This window comes from Chelonoidis abingdonii, chromosome 2, assembly GCF_003597395.2.
Source record: "Chelonoidis abingdonii isolate Lonesome George chromosome 2, CheloAbing_2.0, whole genome shotgun sequence".
In the NCBI taxonomy this organism is placed as follows: domain Eukaryota; kingdom Metazoa; phylum Chordata; order Testudines; family Testudinidae; genus Chelonoidis; species Chelonoidis abingdonii.
The window spans coordinates 206,724,538-206,737,979 of record NC_133770.1 but is presented as its reverse complement, the minus strand read 5'-3'; the positions used below and the strand labels follow the sequence as shown (position 1 = coordinate 206,737,979).

General features: G+C 45.5%; 1 protein-coding gene across 1 annotated transcript in view; it reads left to right on the top strand.

The window, feature by feature from the left end:
- Positions 1-12,833: 12,833 nt before the first annotated feature.
- Positions 12,834-13,442, top strand: part of CEP192 (centrosomal protein 192) — a 224,551-nt gene continuing 223,942 nt past the window's right edge. Inside the window, exon 1 of the mRNA XM_075062017.1 lies at positions 12,834-13,184. Within this exon, the coding sequence (XP_074918118.1) occupies positions 13,074-13,184 (111 nt within the window). The 5' untranslated portion in view covers positions 12,834-13,073. The remainder of the gene's footprint in view (positions 13,185-13,442) is intronic.

Genomic DNA, 13,442 nt, shown 5'->3' with positions numbered 1-13,442 from the left:
TGAGTGGGCCCTGCCTCTGGCTCACAGCCCAGCTTTTGCTTAGCAATACCTGGAAGTACTTTGGTTCAGGTTTCAGGCTTCAGACTGGGCCTCTGACACAAGAGGATACATTTCAGGGCCTCATCTTACTGCATGAAGCACTCCCTCCAGGCCTGGGAAGGGGAAGAAGGCAGGGCCAGCGCTTCCATTGAGGCGAACTAGGCAATCGCCTAGGGCGCCAGGATTTTCGGGGGGCGGCATTTTGCCAGGGGGGGGAGCAGGCAGCTCCAGTGGACCTGCCGCAGTCGTGCCTGCGGAGGGTCTGTTGGTCCGGGGCTCCGGTGGAGTTGCCGCAGGCATGGCTGCAGACGGTCCGCTGGTCCCGCACGGCTCCGGTGGACCTCCTGCAGGCACGGCTGTGGCAGCTCCACCGGAGCCTCGGACCAATGGACCTTCTGCAGAAATGGCTGCGGCAGGTCCACCAGAGCCGTGGGAGCGGTGCGCAGGGCGGCGAAATAGCTGTGTGCCTAGGGCGCGAAAAACTCTAGTGCTGGTCCTGGAAGAAGGGGATCCCCCTGTACTCCCATGCCTGAGGAAATAGAGATGAAGAACTTCAGGAGCTGCAGAAGGAGCAGAGTGTGAGTAGGAGGGGGTCAGAACTGATGTGGAGACTGAAGAAGAGGAACTGATGAGAGGGCAGAATTTATGTGGGTTTAGGGGGTGCAGTACAGATGTGGAGGCTGAGGAGCAGAACTGGTGTGGGTGCAGAATTAAATTAATGGTCTGGGAGGCAGGCAGATGTTGGGGGTGGGACAAAGAATTAATTATGGTGTTTGGAGATAAGCTGGAAGCTCCACACAATCAGGCATCTAATAAAAGTTCCTGCAGCAGGGACCAAAATTACTTTCTGAATTTGAGCAAGTTTGCAACAGTAATTGTTTCACACACATGCAGGGGTTGGACAGGGAGAACTCAACAGTAAAAACACAGAGTATGATTTCCCCCCAAAATCATGAGTTTTTTTTTAAATCTCACTATTTTGGGGGGTCTGACCTCATGAGTTGTTAACTTTTGAGGTTGGTGATACTGGAATACCAACACTCCTGCAATGCACACATGTGGAAAACCTGTCAGTAAGATCAAAGGAGATATCACACATATGTAAAGTACAAAAGAATGGCCATACTGGTTCAGATCAATGGTTCATCTAGCCGAGGGGTGGGCAAACTGTGGTCCACGGCCCAGATCTGGCCCTCAGGATTTTGGATCTGGCCCACGGGATTGCCCCCTGTGCTGCCGTGGGTCCTGTGCCTCTCTCAGAAGCAGCTGGCACCAGGGGTGGTTCCAGGCACCAGCACGCCAAGCGCGTGCCTGGGGCGGCAAGCCACGGGGGGCGCTCTGCCAGTTGCCGCGAGGGAGGCAGGCAGGTTGCCTTTGGCAGCTTGCCTGCGGAGGGTCCGCTGGTCCCGCCAGTGATTTCCCTACACCCCCCCTGAATTTCCCCAACACCCCCCTCCCAGTTTTGTGAGCTAGTTACATACCAATTTAGTGACTGTTTGGAAATCTGAATTTAAACTGAAACATTAATACACACTTTAAAAGCTTATACAGTGTATGATAAAATATGTGTATCTTAAAAAAGTATAATAGATTTGAAAAGTATGAACATAGGTTAGCTTTCTTGCTTCCTTATACAGCTGTTGTTTTTTATGTTGTCAGTGCATTCATTTCGGTGATGTCGGCCAACCTAATAATTTCAAATGATGATTTGTAAGCAAAGTCTAAATGAGCTCTCCCTGATAGCTAGTAATGAGCTGGGGCTGCGAGGAAAGGCTTTAGGGCCAGATTATAAAAGTTTATTAGAAAATATTAAATAAAGGTGATACAAAGAGTTTGATGTGTCAGTCATTGGTCATCGGGGGAAACATACAGAGTATGAGGGGACACTGGCAATTGGTTATGGTTCAGCATATAATACATACATACACACCTAATCTACCTAGGTATCCAGCAAACAGGGCTGTGTTGTCCAAGTGATAGATTTTGGCTGGGGTTGGGTTACAAACCACTTGAATGTGGGGGAAATAGGGGATGAAATGTTGTTCTTATTGTATGAGTAAAGGGCAGTAGAACTGTACTTAGTCTGTGATGATTTGAAGGCATCAAGAGAGAGTGTGGGGACCTGTCCCTCTCCACTGTTTAAAGACAGAGCTGATTAGGCTCCATAAATAGTCTTTTGTTCTGTTAACTGACCACTGCAGCTGAAATCACTGACAATCAGGTCTAAGTGCTTAGTCCTGTTGTGCGGACAGTGTTCTTGTGGGTACAATGTTTTTGTGTAAGAGACAGGGCAGACTGCACTAGCAGTGAGGTTCCCCCACTGAGAGCTCAGCTGAAATCACTGAGAGCTAGTGGAACCTCAAGAGACCAACTCGCAGCCCCAGCTGGAGGAACAAGTAAGGTGCCTTCTTCTCCTCCACCTGGAAGGTGTACTCAAGTGAAAGCACCTCTGAACTCTGAGTCTCCACTGACCAAAGACAACACCGGTGAGTGGGGTGCAGTGGAGGGAAAAGTGAGGGGCACGTTAAATAAACATTTGTTTGTTGAACTATATTTTAGTCACTTTGCTCCAGAATGCTAGATTTGTGACTGGGAATGGAAACTTATATAAATATGTTTCCTAATAGGCCAAGATTTTTAAAATGCATTATTTGCCAAGGTTGTTATCTCACATTGTTGCTATCTTGAGAGGTCATTATGTTGTGGAGTTTCTGTTCTAAACATTTTTATTCTTATACTTATTTTTTCCATAAGAATAGTCATACTTGGCGTCAACAACGCGGCCATATAGGCCAGTATCCTGTTTCCAACAGTGGTCAAAGCCAGGTGCTTCAGATTGAATGAACGGAACAAGTAATCATCAATGTGAACCATCCCCTGTTGCCCATTCCCAGCTTCTGGTAAACAGGCTAGGACACTCAGAGCATGGTGTTGCATCCCTCCCATCCTGGCGAATAGCACTGATGGACCTATTCTCCAGGAATTATCTATTTCTTTTTTAAATCCTGTTACACTTTGGTCTTCAACACCATCCTCTGGCAAAGAGTTCCTGGGTTGACTTTAATTGTGTGAAGAAGACTTCCTTTTTTTTTTTTTTTTTTAAACTGCTGCCTATTAATTTCATTGGGTGACTGCTAGTTCTTGTGTTATATGAAGATGAAATAACATTTCCTTATTCACATTCTTTGCACCAGTCAAGATTTTATAGACCTCTTTCATATCCCCCTTAGTCATCTCTTTTTAAGCTGAAAATTCCAGTCATTTTAATTCTTCTCCTGTTTCATACCCCTGATCATTTTACTTGCCCATCTCTGTTACCTTTTCAAATTCCAATATCTCTCTTTTGGGATGGGGTGACAGATCTGCACACCTATTCAGGTGTAGACATCACCATGGTGTATATAGAGGCAATTGATAGTTTGTGTCTTATTATCTATCCTTTCTTAATGGTTCTAACATTCTGTAGCTTTTGTCATAACAGATAGTTAAGGTTAATGCCTCTTTTACCTGTAAGGGTAAGAAGTTCACCTAGCCTAGCTGACACTGACCAGAGGAACCAACGGGGGAATAAGATGTTTCAAAAAGGAAGGAGGGAAGTTTTCCTTTGTTTAGAGTCTCAGTTTCAGCAGAGTGAAAAGATCAAGGAACCAACTTCTTATCAGAGTAGTATAGTTTTAGAAAGGATAATAGGTTTATGTTTATTTCTTTGTAACTTGTCTTGGCATATTAAGGGAATTATCAAAATGGGTATGGGTTTTTTTTTGTGTAACTAAATTTTGTGCCAGGGGAACATCCTCTATGTTTTAAATCTGTGTCTGTGGAGAGTAGCTGGTATGCTAATCCTCCCAAGGGGTTTTTCTTTACCTTTCTTTTCTTGAATTAAAGCCTTTTTCTTAATACCTGATTGATTTTTCTGTTTTTAGATCAAGGGGATTGGATCTGGATTCACCAGGAGTTGGTGGGAGAAAGGAGGGGGGGGTTTAATTTCTCCTTGTTTTAAGATCCAAGGGATTTGGATCTGTGTTCACCAGGAATTGGTGAAGTCCCTCAAGACTACCAGGAAAAAGTAGTACGTGGGTGTGGCAGTGATACCAGATCTAAGCTAGTAATTAAGTTAGAAGTGTCCATGCAGGTCCCCACTGTACCTAAAGTTCAGAGTGGGAGGAAACTCAACAGCGTTTTTGACTGCCACTGCACATTGAGTGGATGTTTCAGAGAACTATCACAATGACTCCAAGATCTTCTTTCTTGAGTCGTAACAGCTAATTCAGAGAGCCATCTTTTTGTATGATTAGTTGAGGATTGTTTTCCAATGTGCATTACTTGCATTTATCAACACTGAATTTCATTTGCCATTTTGTTGCCAGTCACCCAGTTTTGTGAGATCCCTTTGTAACTCTTCACAGTCTGCCTGGGACTTAACTATCTTGATATGTTGTATTTATCTGCACAATTTTGCCACCTCACTGTTTACGCATTTTTCCAGATGATATGTGACAGTACTGGTCCAGTACTGACCCCTCAAGGATACCACTATTTCTCTCTCTCCATTCTGAAAACTGATAATTTATTCCTACCCTTTGTTTCTGATCTTTTAACACGTTACTGATCCATGAGGAGACTTCCCTCTTATCCCATTATGGCTTTCAAAGTCAATTTCAAAATTTTTTTAATTTATATTTTTTTTAGAAATCTAGACTGTTAGCGTTTGGTGTAACTTGCATTATTCTTATGTTAAATTTGCATCATCCTAACAAACTTATTTTATTCATATCTCTTTTATTATATCTCATTGGTCCTGACACCCCCCTGTAAATTCAAACACCCCCCCTAATTTCAATTCCTGGGGAAACCACTGGGTCCTGCGGCTTCGGCAGACCTCCCGCAGGCATGCCACTGAATCCACGGACCGGCGGACTCCCGCAGGCAAGCCGCTGAAGGTGCTTGGAGTGGCAAAATACCTAGAGCCGCCCCTGACTGGCACAATGTGCCTGCGGCCCCAGGCAGGGGGCGTGAGGGCTCCATGTGTTGTCCTTGCCTCCAGGCACTACCCTTGTCAAAGTTAGACTCAGGACTCACAGTTTGTCAGACCACTCTGTTTTATTAGCACAGCGCTCTGCTAATAACACCCAGATAATGTGAGCACCATGCAGACACAAACTATCTTATTTATACAGATAAAAGGGCGAGCACTTAACAAGATAACAAAGAAGCAGAATCTGATAAGTTTACCTGGGCAGGCATACATATCTTATTTCCTTATTAACTATTACCGATCTTCTGTTAATGTTTGCCATTAGCACCCTTGTTTATGCCTAATGTTTCTTTTCCTGGCACCTGTATTTCAACATTTCTTATTTTGCTTAAAGTACATACAACATTTCTTTAATCCATTCTTATTTTTACAATATAATTATTCTACTTTCACACCCTGCACTCCCATAAGGGAATGGGAACTGCGACCAATGGTAGCTTCAGTGGAGTACCTGGAGGTGCAGCAAGGGCAGTGTACTCGGAGCCCTCCGACCCCCTCTCCCAGGGCTACAGCGCTTCCTGGAGCAGCAGGCCGGGCCGGGGCCAGGGCAGGCATGCAGGGAGCCTGCCCTGGCCCTGGTGCGTGCTGCTGCCACTCAGAGCCGATTTAGGTAAGCAGAGCTGGCCAGAGCCCGAACCCCTCTATTACCCACCCCACTCCCTACCCTGAGCCCCCTCCGACAGTCTGCACCCCTCCGGCACCCCAGCCCCTTCCCTGACCCCCTCCCACAGTTCTGCACCCCTCCTGCACCTCAGCCCCTTCCTGAGCCCCTCCCACAGTCTGCACCTTCCACACCCCAACCCCCCTTCCTGAGCCCCTCCCACAGTCTGCCCCCTCCTGCACCCCAACCCCTTCCCTGAGCCCCATCATACAGCTCACATCCCTCTTCTTTCCCCAATCCCTTGCCTGAGCCCCTCCTGCACACCACACTCCCTCCGCACCCAAAACCCTGCCCTGGCCCTGCATACAATTTCTCCACTAGTTATGGCCCTCAGCCCAAAAGTTTGCCCACCCGATTTAGCCAATACCCTGTCTTCTGATAAACAGCTGATAACAGATTATCAAGTGATTAATCCCTATCATCCAGTCCCACCTTTTGGCAGTCAAGGTTTAGGGACATCGAGAGATGGGTTGGAATCCACATCTTGGCTAAAGGACTTCGAGGTGACCACCAAGTGGACTCCAGCAACCATTTCTCCACGCGGGCAGCTTCACCCGCTTCGCCGACTGGCGGTTTCATACACCGCGCCCGGCTGAACTGCGTTCCGCTCAATGGCACCGTCCGCCACGGGAACCGGGACAAGCGGCTGCAGAAAGTGCGGGTACACCATGGAGACCCTGCCCCACGTCCTGTGCAGCTGCAAGCCCCACCCAGAGCCTGGCAGCTGCGCCACAACGCCATACAAGACCGCCTAGTGAAGCCATCGCCCCGCACCTCGGTGAGATTGCAGTCAATCGCACATCCCCGACACCGACAGCCTGCTGCGCCGACATCGTTGTCATGGGAGAGCGGAGCGGAAAAAGATATTCCTCGTCGACGTGATGATCCCGTTCGAGAACAGACCCGGCCCCGTCCGCAAAGCCCGAGCCCGTAAACTCGAAAAATACGCCCCCTTGACTGACACATTGTGGGCAAAGGGCTACGAGGTTTACACCGACGCCCTGATCATCGGGGCACTAGGCGCCTGGGACCCCTGTAACGAACGTGTACTTAGGGCTTGTGGGGTGGACCGTTGCTATGCGCTACTCATGAGACATTTGATGGTCTCGGACACTATCCGGTGGTCCAGGGACATTTACACTGAACACATCACCGGCCACCGCCAATACCAGGAGTGAGTTGATGTGGCTTCACGCACCCACGGGGGGGAGGGGGAAGCCCTTACAACCCCCCTACTAAACTATATCCCCTGAGTCCTGAACCCACTGATCCGGATTCCACCACGTGAGGGTCACCCTGTCCCCATTACCCAGCCCGCTTACTGTAATCATGGCTATGTGTAACCCATTATATGAGCGATGTACCCTCACTGCTCCCCTACTATATCTTGACCCCACCCACCGTACACCCCACATTGGGGACATTATAGACTGTATGTATTATATGCTAACCCATAACCAAATACCAGCGTCCCCCCATACTCTGTATGTTGCCCCCGATGACTAATGACTGACGCATCAAACACTTTGTATCATCTTTATTTAAATATTTTCTAATAAACTTTTAAATCTGTTTTTTCTCTGCATCTTGGCCTTCACAACATCCCTGGTAATGAGTTCCACAGGTTGATTGTGCATTCTGTGAAGAAGTACTTCCTTACTTTTGTTTTAAGCCTCTTGCATATTAATTTCATTCGGTGACTGACCAGTGGTTTTTGTGTTATGTGAAAAGGTAAATAACACTTCCCTATTCACTTTCTCCACACCATTCATGATTTTATAGATCTAAGATGAACAGCCCCAGTGTTTTTAATTTCCTCATACGGAAGTTGTTCCATACCCCTAATCATTTTTGTTTTCCTTCTTTGTACTTTTCCCAATTCTAATATATCTTTTTTGGAGATGGGGTGACCAGAACTGAACACAGCATTAAAGGTGTGGGCGTACCATGGATTTATATAGTAGCATTATGATATTTTCTGTCTTATTATTTATCCCTTACCTAATGGTTCCTAACATTCTGTTAGCTTTTTAGACTGCCTCTGCAGATTGAGCAGATGCTTTTAGAGTCATCATTAATATTTCTCTAAGATCTCTTTCATGAGTGGTAACAGCTAATTTAGACTCCATCATTTTGTAATATGTATGTATAGTTAGGACACTAGTTCCCAAACTTTAACAGCTGTGAACCCCTTTCACTAGCATGTCAAGTCTCGCAAACCCCCTCTGAAAAATGAATATTTCCAGGGATTTTCTCCTGTACCTGAGTATAAATTATAAAAGCAGTGATCTTGGAAATATAAAAATTGTTTTTTATGACATGCTTATTACACACTATTTATTATTAATTATTTATCATTACAGTATTATTACATTATGAAAACAGCAACACTCTTCCAAGATCTAACTTTTCCAAGATCTCACTCAAAAGAGTTCCTCCCACACAAGCATTCAGGTCTTGAGCAGTCCAGGCAAACAGCACATGTTACAAAAAAGTTTAAACTTGTTCTTCATAATAATTTAAAAAACAATACTAGCTATTTAATTTAAAAAACAGCAAAAAATATTCACCTCCCTTTCCGTTTCTTATAAGGAGTCTTAAAGTTTATATCTCCTCAGTGTGATAGATATGCTGGCTTTGATCTACTTAACTCTTGGAAGTTTAGGGGCTCCAGGCTGCTGGCCCCATGCTACCTGGGATCCCTAGGGACAGCTCTGTCCACCATTAGGGAATTTTTTCTGGAGAACCCTCTGTAACATTTCACGAATCCCCAGGGGTTCACGAGCCTCAGTCTGGGAATGACTGAGTTAGGATTATGTTTTCTAGCGTACAACACTGTTTTTCATTTGCTGTTTTGTTGCCCAGTTACCCACTTTTGTGAGATCCCTTTGTAACTCTTCTCAGTCAGTTTTGGACTTAACTATTTTGAGCAACTGATATCATCTGCAGACTTTGTCACCTCACTGTTTACCCCCTTTTCCAGATAATTTATGAATATGTTGAATAGCACTGGTCCCAGTAAAGATCATTGGGGGAGCCTGGTATTTGCCTTTCTCCACTGTGCAAACTGACCATTTATTCCTATTCTTTGTTTCCTATCTTTTAACCAGTTTTTGATCTCTCTCATTTTACATTCATGTCCTATAATAAAACACTAGGACTAGAAAAGAAGTGAGCATGGTATAAGGTTTCACTTTATTATGATTATTTTATCATCAATTTCAAAGTGACCAGTTTAGTACTGCTTAGGCAGTATGATCATTTTCTATCAGTGCTGAGGCGAGTTCCCAGCATCAAAACCCATTGTTCCTAGTCTGTGCATCACAAATGCCATCTGAATTAACTAGTGTACCGGTAAACTGCCATTTTTAACTGCAGCTACAGATACACGTAGATAAGTTATGAGTCCATTTCTGTTTAACAATTCATTAACTTGGATCTTTCTATTTTTGGATTTCAGGGCCAGATCCTCAGCTGATGTAAACTGGCCTATCTCCACAGACTCCATGGACTGAGAATCTGGCCATAGGTCTTTAAAAATATATTATATTGATATTCTGGACTTAAAAAGTTCATTATATTTTAAATTGGACAGAAATTATATATTCACTAGTTCTTTGAGATTTTTAAACCTTGATTAAATCACTGAATCATACAAGCTGCAAAAGAATGGATTGTTTGAGAGATGACTCACTCTGTATGACTGGAAACAATTCTGGAAAAAATGAAGCACTATTCTTTATAATCAACAGAATATGGTACAAGAAAGTCATCTTTCATCAAAAAGCAAACAAAAAAAACCCATTCAGAAACACTACCGTGAATTAGAGAACTTATAAGCAGCATTAACATTATTACTCACAAAAATGACTAACCAACAAATGTTTGAAAGAACCAATAAATAATTGAAATTTTATTACATAAAATGTCCATAAACATATTTTAAGTGAGGATACACTATTTTATTTCTGACTAGCAATGACTGGATGGTCTTAGATGAGGGCATGGGTATCGTATCACTTTTTTTCTGTAATATTATAAAGTAAAATCATTTTGTGTTTCAGATGTCTGTGGTTTTACTATACCATCCCAACAAATAATATAAATACAATTTTTAATTACAGCACTGGAAACACCAAGTGTGACCAACTTTACTTGCTTTCATGTATTTCATTCCTTTTACTCAATCTACTATAAATTAACCTCCAGCGTTTTTAAAAATGCTTGGAAGTAAGTAAAGTGCCTTCAGTGGCATGTGATCGTTATACCCCTGCAAATCAGTCTGGTGTTCTTAGAGAGTGATTCTTGCACTGTAGCTCTCATTAGCTCCTCAGTCATTTTGGAATCCAGTTCAAAATTACCTTATTGTTTTTCAAAACCCTCCACAAATTTGCTGGAATTAATTCCCACAGGCTTTGTGCCAAACTCCCCTTTGGAGTAAGCAGACACAAATTAATTGACCTAATTTCTATGAGAATTATTTGCAAAACTTTTTCTGCCCAACCTCTTCTTCTGCATTCAGATTTGTAGTTTAAAGTGTCTGAAAACATGTCGACACTTAAAGCACTACTGTGGGTCAGTAGCAGCGCTGCAACAGCACTGCTGTAGGGCTTCAGTGTAGACACTCACTACAGCAACAAGAGGGGTTCTCCTGTTGCTGCAGTTAATCCACCTCCCCAAGAGCTGAGCTAGCTTGATGTAAGAATTTTTCTATCGACCTACCACTGGCTATACGGGGGGTTAGGCTGGTTTTACAATGTCACTCCAGGTGTGGATTTTTCACACTCGCGAGCTATCATAAGCATCTTTCCCAAATCTGGACCTTAGCGTCCAAAAATCTGGGTGCCTAGCATGAACCTCCAAGCTTAATTACCAGCTTGGATCTTATCTCGCTGCCACCAGACAGGAATTACAGCGCATGCCTCGCTCTGGTCCCCCAAACTTTCCCTGGAGGGACTCAAGACTCAGGGACTCTGAGTCTCACAACAAAGGGAAATACCCCACTTCCCTTCCCCTTCTCTCCCACCAGACTTTTCTCTCTGGGCTAACCTGAGAGTACTGATGCAACTCTTTACATCACATACAAAGAGCATGTCTCCTCATTCCACAAGAGACAAACCCCAAATACAAGGAAACAGACATGATTCCTCTCTCCCCCTCCCACCAATTCCTGGTGCTGCAGAGCTTACCCTCCATAGATCTAACACAAGAGAATTCCCTCCCTTTCATTCCTTAGCCTACCAGAGAGAAAAAACTACAAGTCTTAAAAAGAAAACTTTATATAAAAAGAAAGAAAAAAAACATAAGAATGTAATCTCTGCATCAAGTGACAATACAGGGCTATTGCTTATAAGAAAATATGAATAAACAGTCTGATTCAAAAAGATATCCAATTTGAAACATTCCAGCAAACTACACATGTAAATACAACCAAAACAACATAAAGCCTATATTGTTTTTCTACCTGTACTTACAATTTGGAAACGAAGATTAGACGATAGAAAGAACCTTCTCATAGCTGAGAGACAGAAAAAGACTCAGACCCCAAAATTCCCTCCCTGACTTTGAAAATCCAGTTTCCTGATTGGTCTCTGGTCAGGTGTTTGGTTCCTTTTGTTAACCCTTTACAGTAAAAGAAACATTAACCCTTAGCTATCTATTTATGACATGAGCAACATAGCTGGTTTTGGAATCAAAACACCTTCCATACCATTCCCCCTCGAGGATTCCTGACCAACTTCACAGCACACTACATATGCTAACAAGTTTGCTAGCATATGTAGTGTGCTGTTAAACCCACATAAAGAATGAACGCGCTCCTTAGCCTATCAGAGGGGTAGCCGTGTTAGTCTGGATCTGTAAAAGCAGCAGAGAATCCTGTGGCACCTTATAGACTAACAGACGTTTGGGAGCGTGAGCTTTCGTGGTGAATACCACTTCGTCAGACGCAGGTAGTGAAATTTCCAGGGCAGGTATATATTGCTAGCAAGCAAGCTAGAGAGCCTCTATATCCATGTGGCTAGGATGATGTTTCTGGGAGGTGACCAACGCATTGTAGTTTCCTCAGGAAATCAGTGGTGTCACGGAGATAGCTGGGAGTGCTGGTGGCATAGGGTCTCAGTAGAGAGTCCACATATCCAGACAGTCCTTTAGTGAGAGTCGCCAATGCCTGGAGATGACGGGCGCCAGGATTTCCGGTTTGGGACCTTGGGTAGTAGATAGAATAACCCTGGTCGGGGCTTAAGGGTATGCTGATTTGTCCGGTGTTAGTTTAGGGAGTGTCCTGAGCAGATGGTGCAGTTTCTTAGTGTATTCCTCAGTGGGATCTGAGGGAAGTGGCTGTAGAATTTAGTATTGGAGAGTTGTCTGGCGGCCTCTTTTTGGTAGTCAAGACTCCCCGGCCACACTATAGCAGACCTTAAGGTGGCCATCCTGCAGCAAAAAAACTTCAGGACCAGACTTCAAAGAGAACTGCTGAGCTTCAGTTCATCTGCAAATTTGACACATCAGCTCTGGACTAACAAAGACTGTGAATGGCTTGCCAATTACAGAACCAGTTCTCGCTCCCTTGGTTTTACACCTCTACTGCTAGAACAGGGCCTCATCCTCCCTGATAGAACTAACCTCGTTATCTCTAGCTTGCTTGCTAGCATATATATATATTTATATATATATATATACACATATATATATACACACACACACACACACACCTGCCCCTGGAAATTTCCACTACCTGCGTCTGACGAAGTGGGTATTCACCCACGAAAGCTCACGCTCCAAAACGTCTGTTAGTCTATAAGGTGCCACAGGATTCTCTGTTGCTCCTTAGCCCAGTTCTTTTTCTTTATGGAACACAGTGCAGCTCTAACCCCCTCCCCCACACATACTTCCAGTACTCCATGCCGCCTAATAATCTCTTGCTTGTACTGCATACTAGAGCCAGCCACCCTACTTGCACTCCTGGTTATAGCCCACAAAACGCTTAATTCCAAATAAATGTGCTAGTCTCTAAGGGGCCACAAGGCTTTCTCCCTGTTTTCATACGGGAAAGACTCACGCCAGAGAAGACCCGCGCAACCGCAGTGGGAGGCTGCGCTCGCGCAGATTCCCGAGTGCTAGGAAACAGCCTTCCCTACGCTGCGCGTGACGCCTCCGCTCGCCCTCTGATGGAGCGCGAGGGACGCTCCCTAGTGCGCACGCGCTCCGAGTAGATGCACGCGCGAGCCAGCCTAGCTCTGTCCCGGGGGTGAGAACGAGGCGCGGTTGCCCCGCTTGGGGGAAGCCGTAGCCGCGCGCTCGGAGGGAAGCGGAGCCGGCGGCGGCCCAGGCTGGGGGATGTTCGTGGCGCGCCCCATCGCGGCCGATCACCGCGATCTCATCCACGATGTCTCCTTTGACTTCCACGGGCGGCGCATGGCGACCTGCTCCAGCGACCAGAGCGTCAAGGTGCGGGGCCCCCACCGCTGTGTTCCGGTCGGGCGCCAGGACATCCCAGCCGCTCAGTGCCGGGGAGGGCGGGAAGCGGGGTCCGGGGCGCTACAACAGTTCTGCTCTTCTGTGAGGGAGGCAAGCCTTGGGGTCGGCCCGCTTTGCCCAGGGCTGCTGGGGTGACGCCCAGCCTGCCCCGTGAGCCCGGCCCCAGGCCCAGCCGTGCCATGAGAGCTCCCTCGTCTCTGCCGCCCTGAGCCGGGCCTGCAGCTCGCT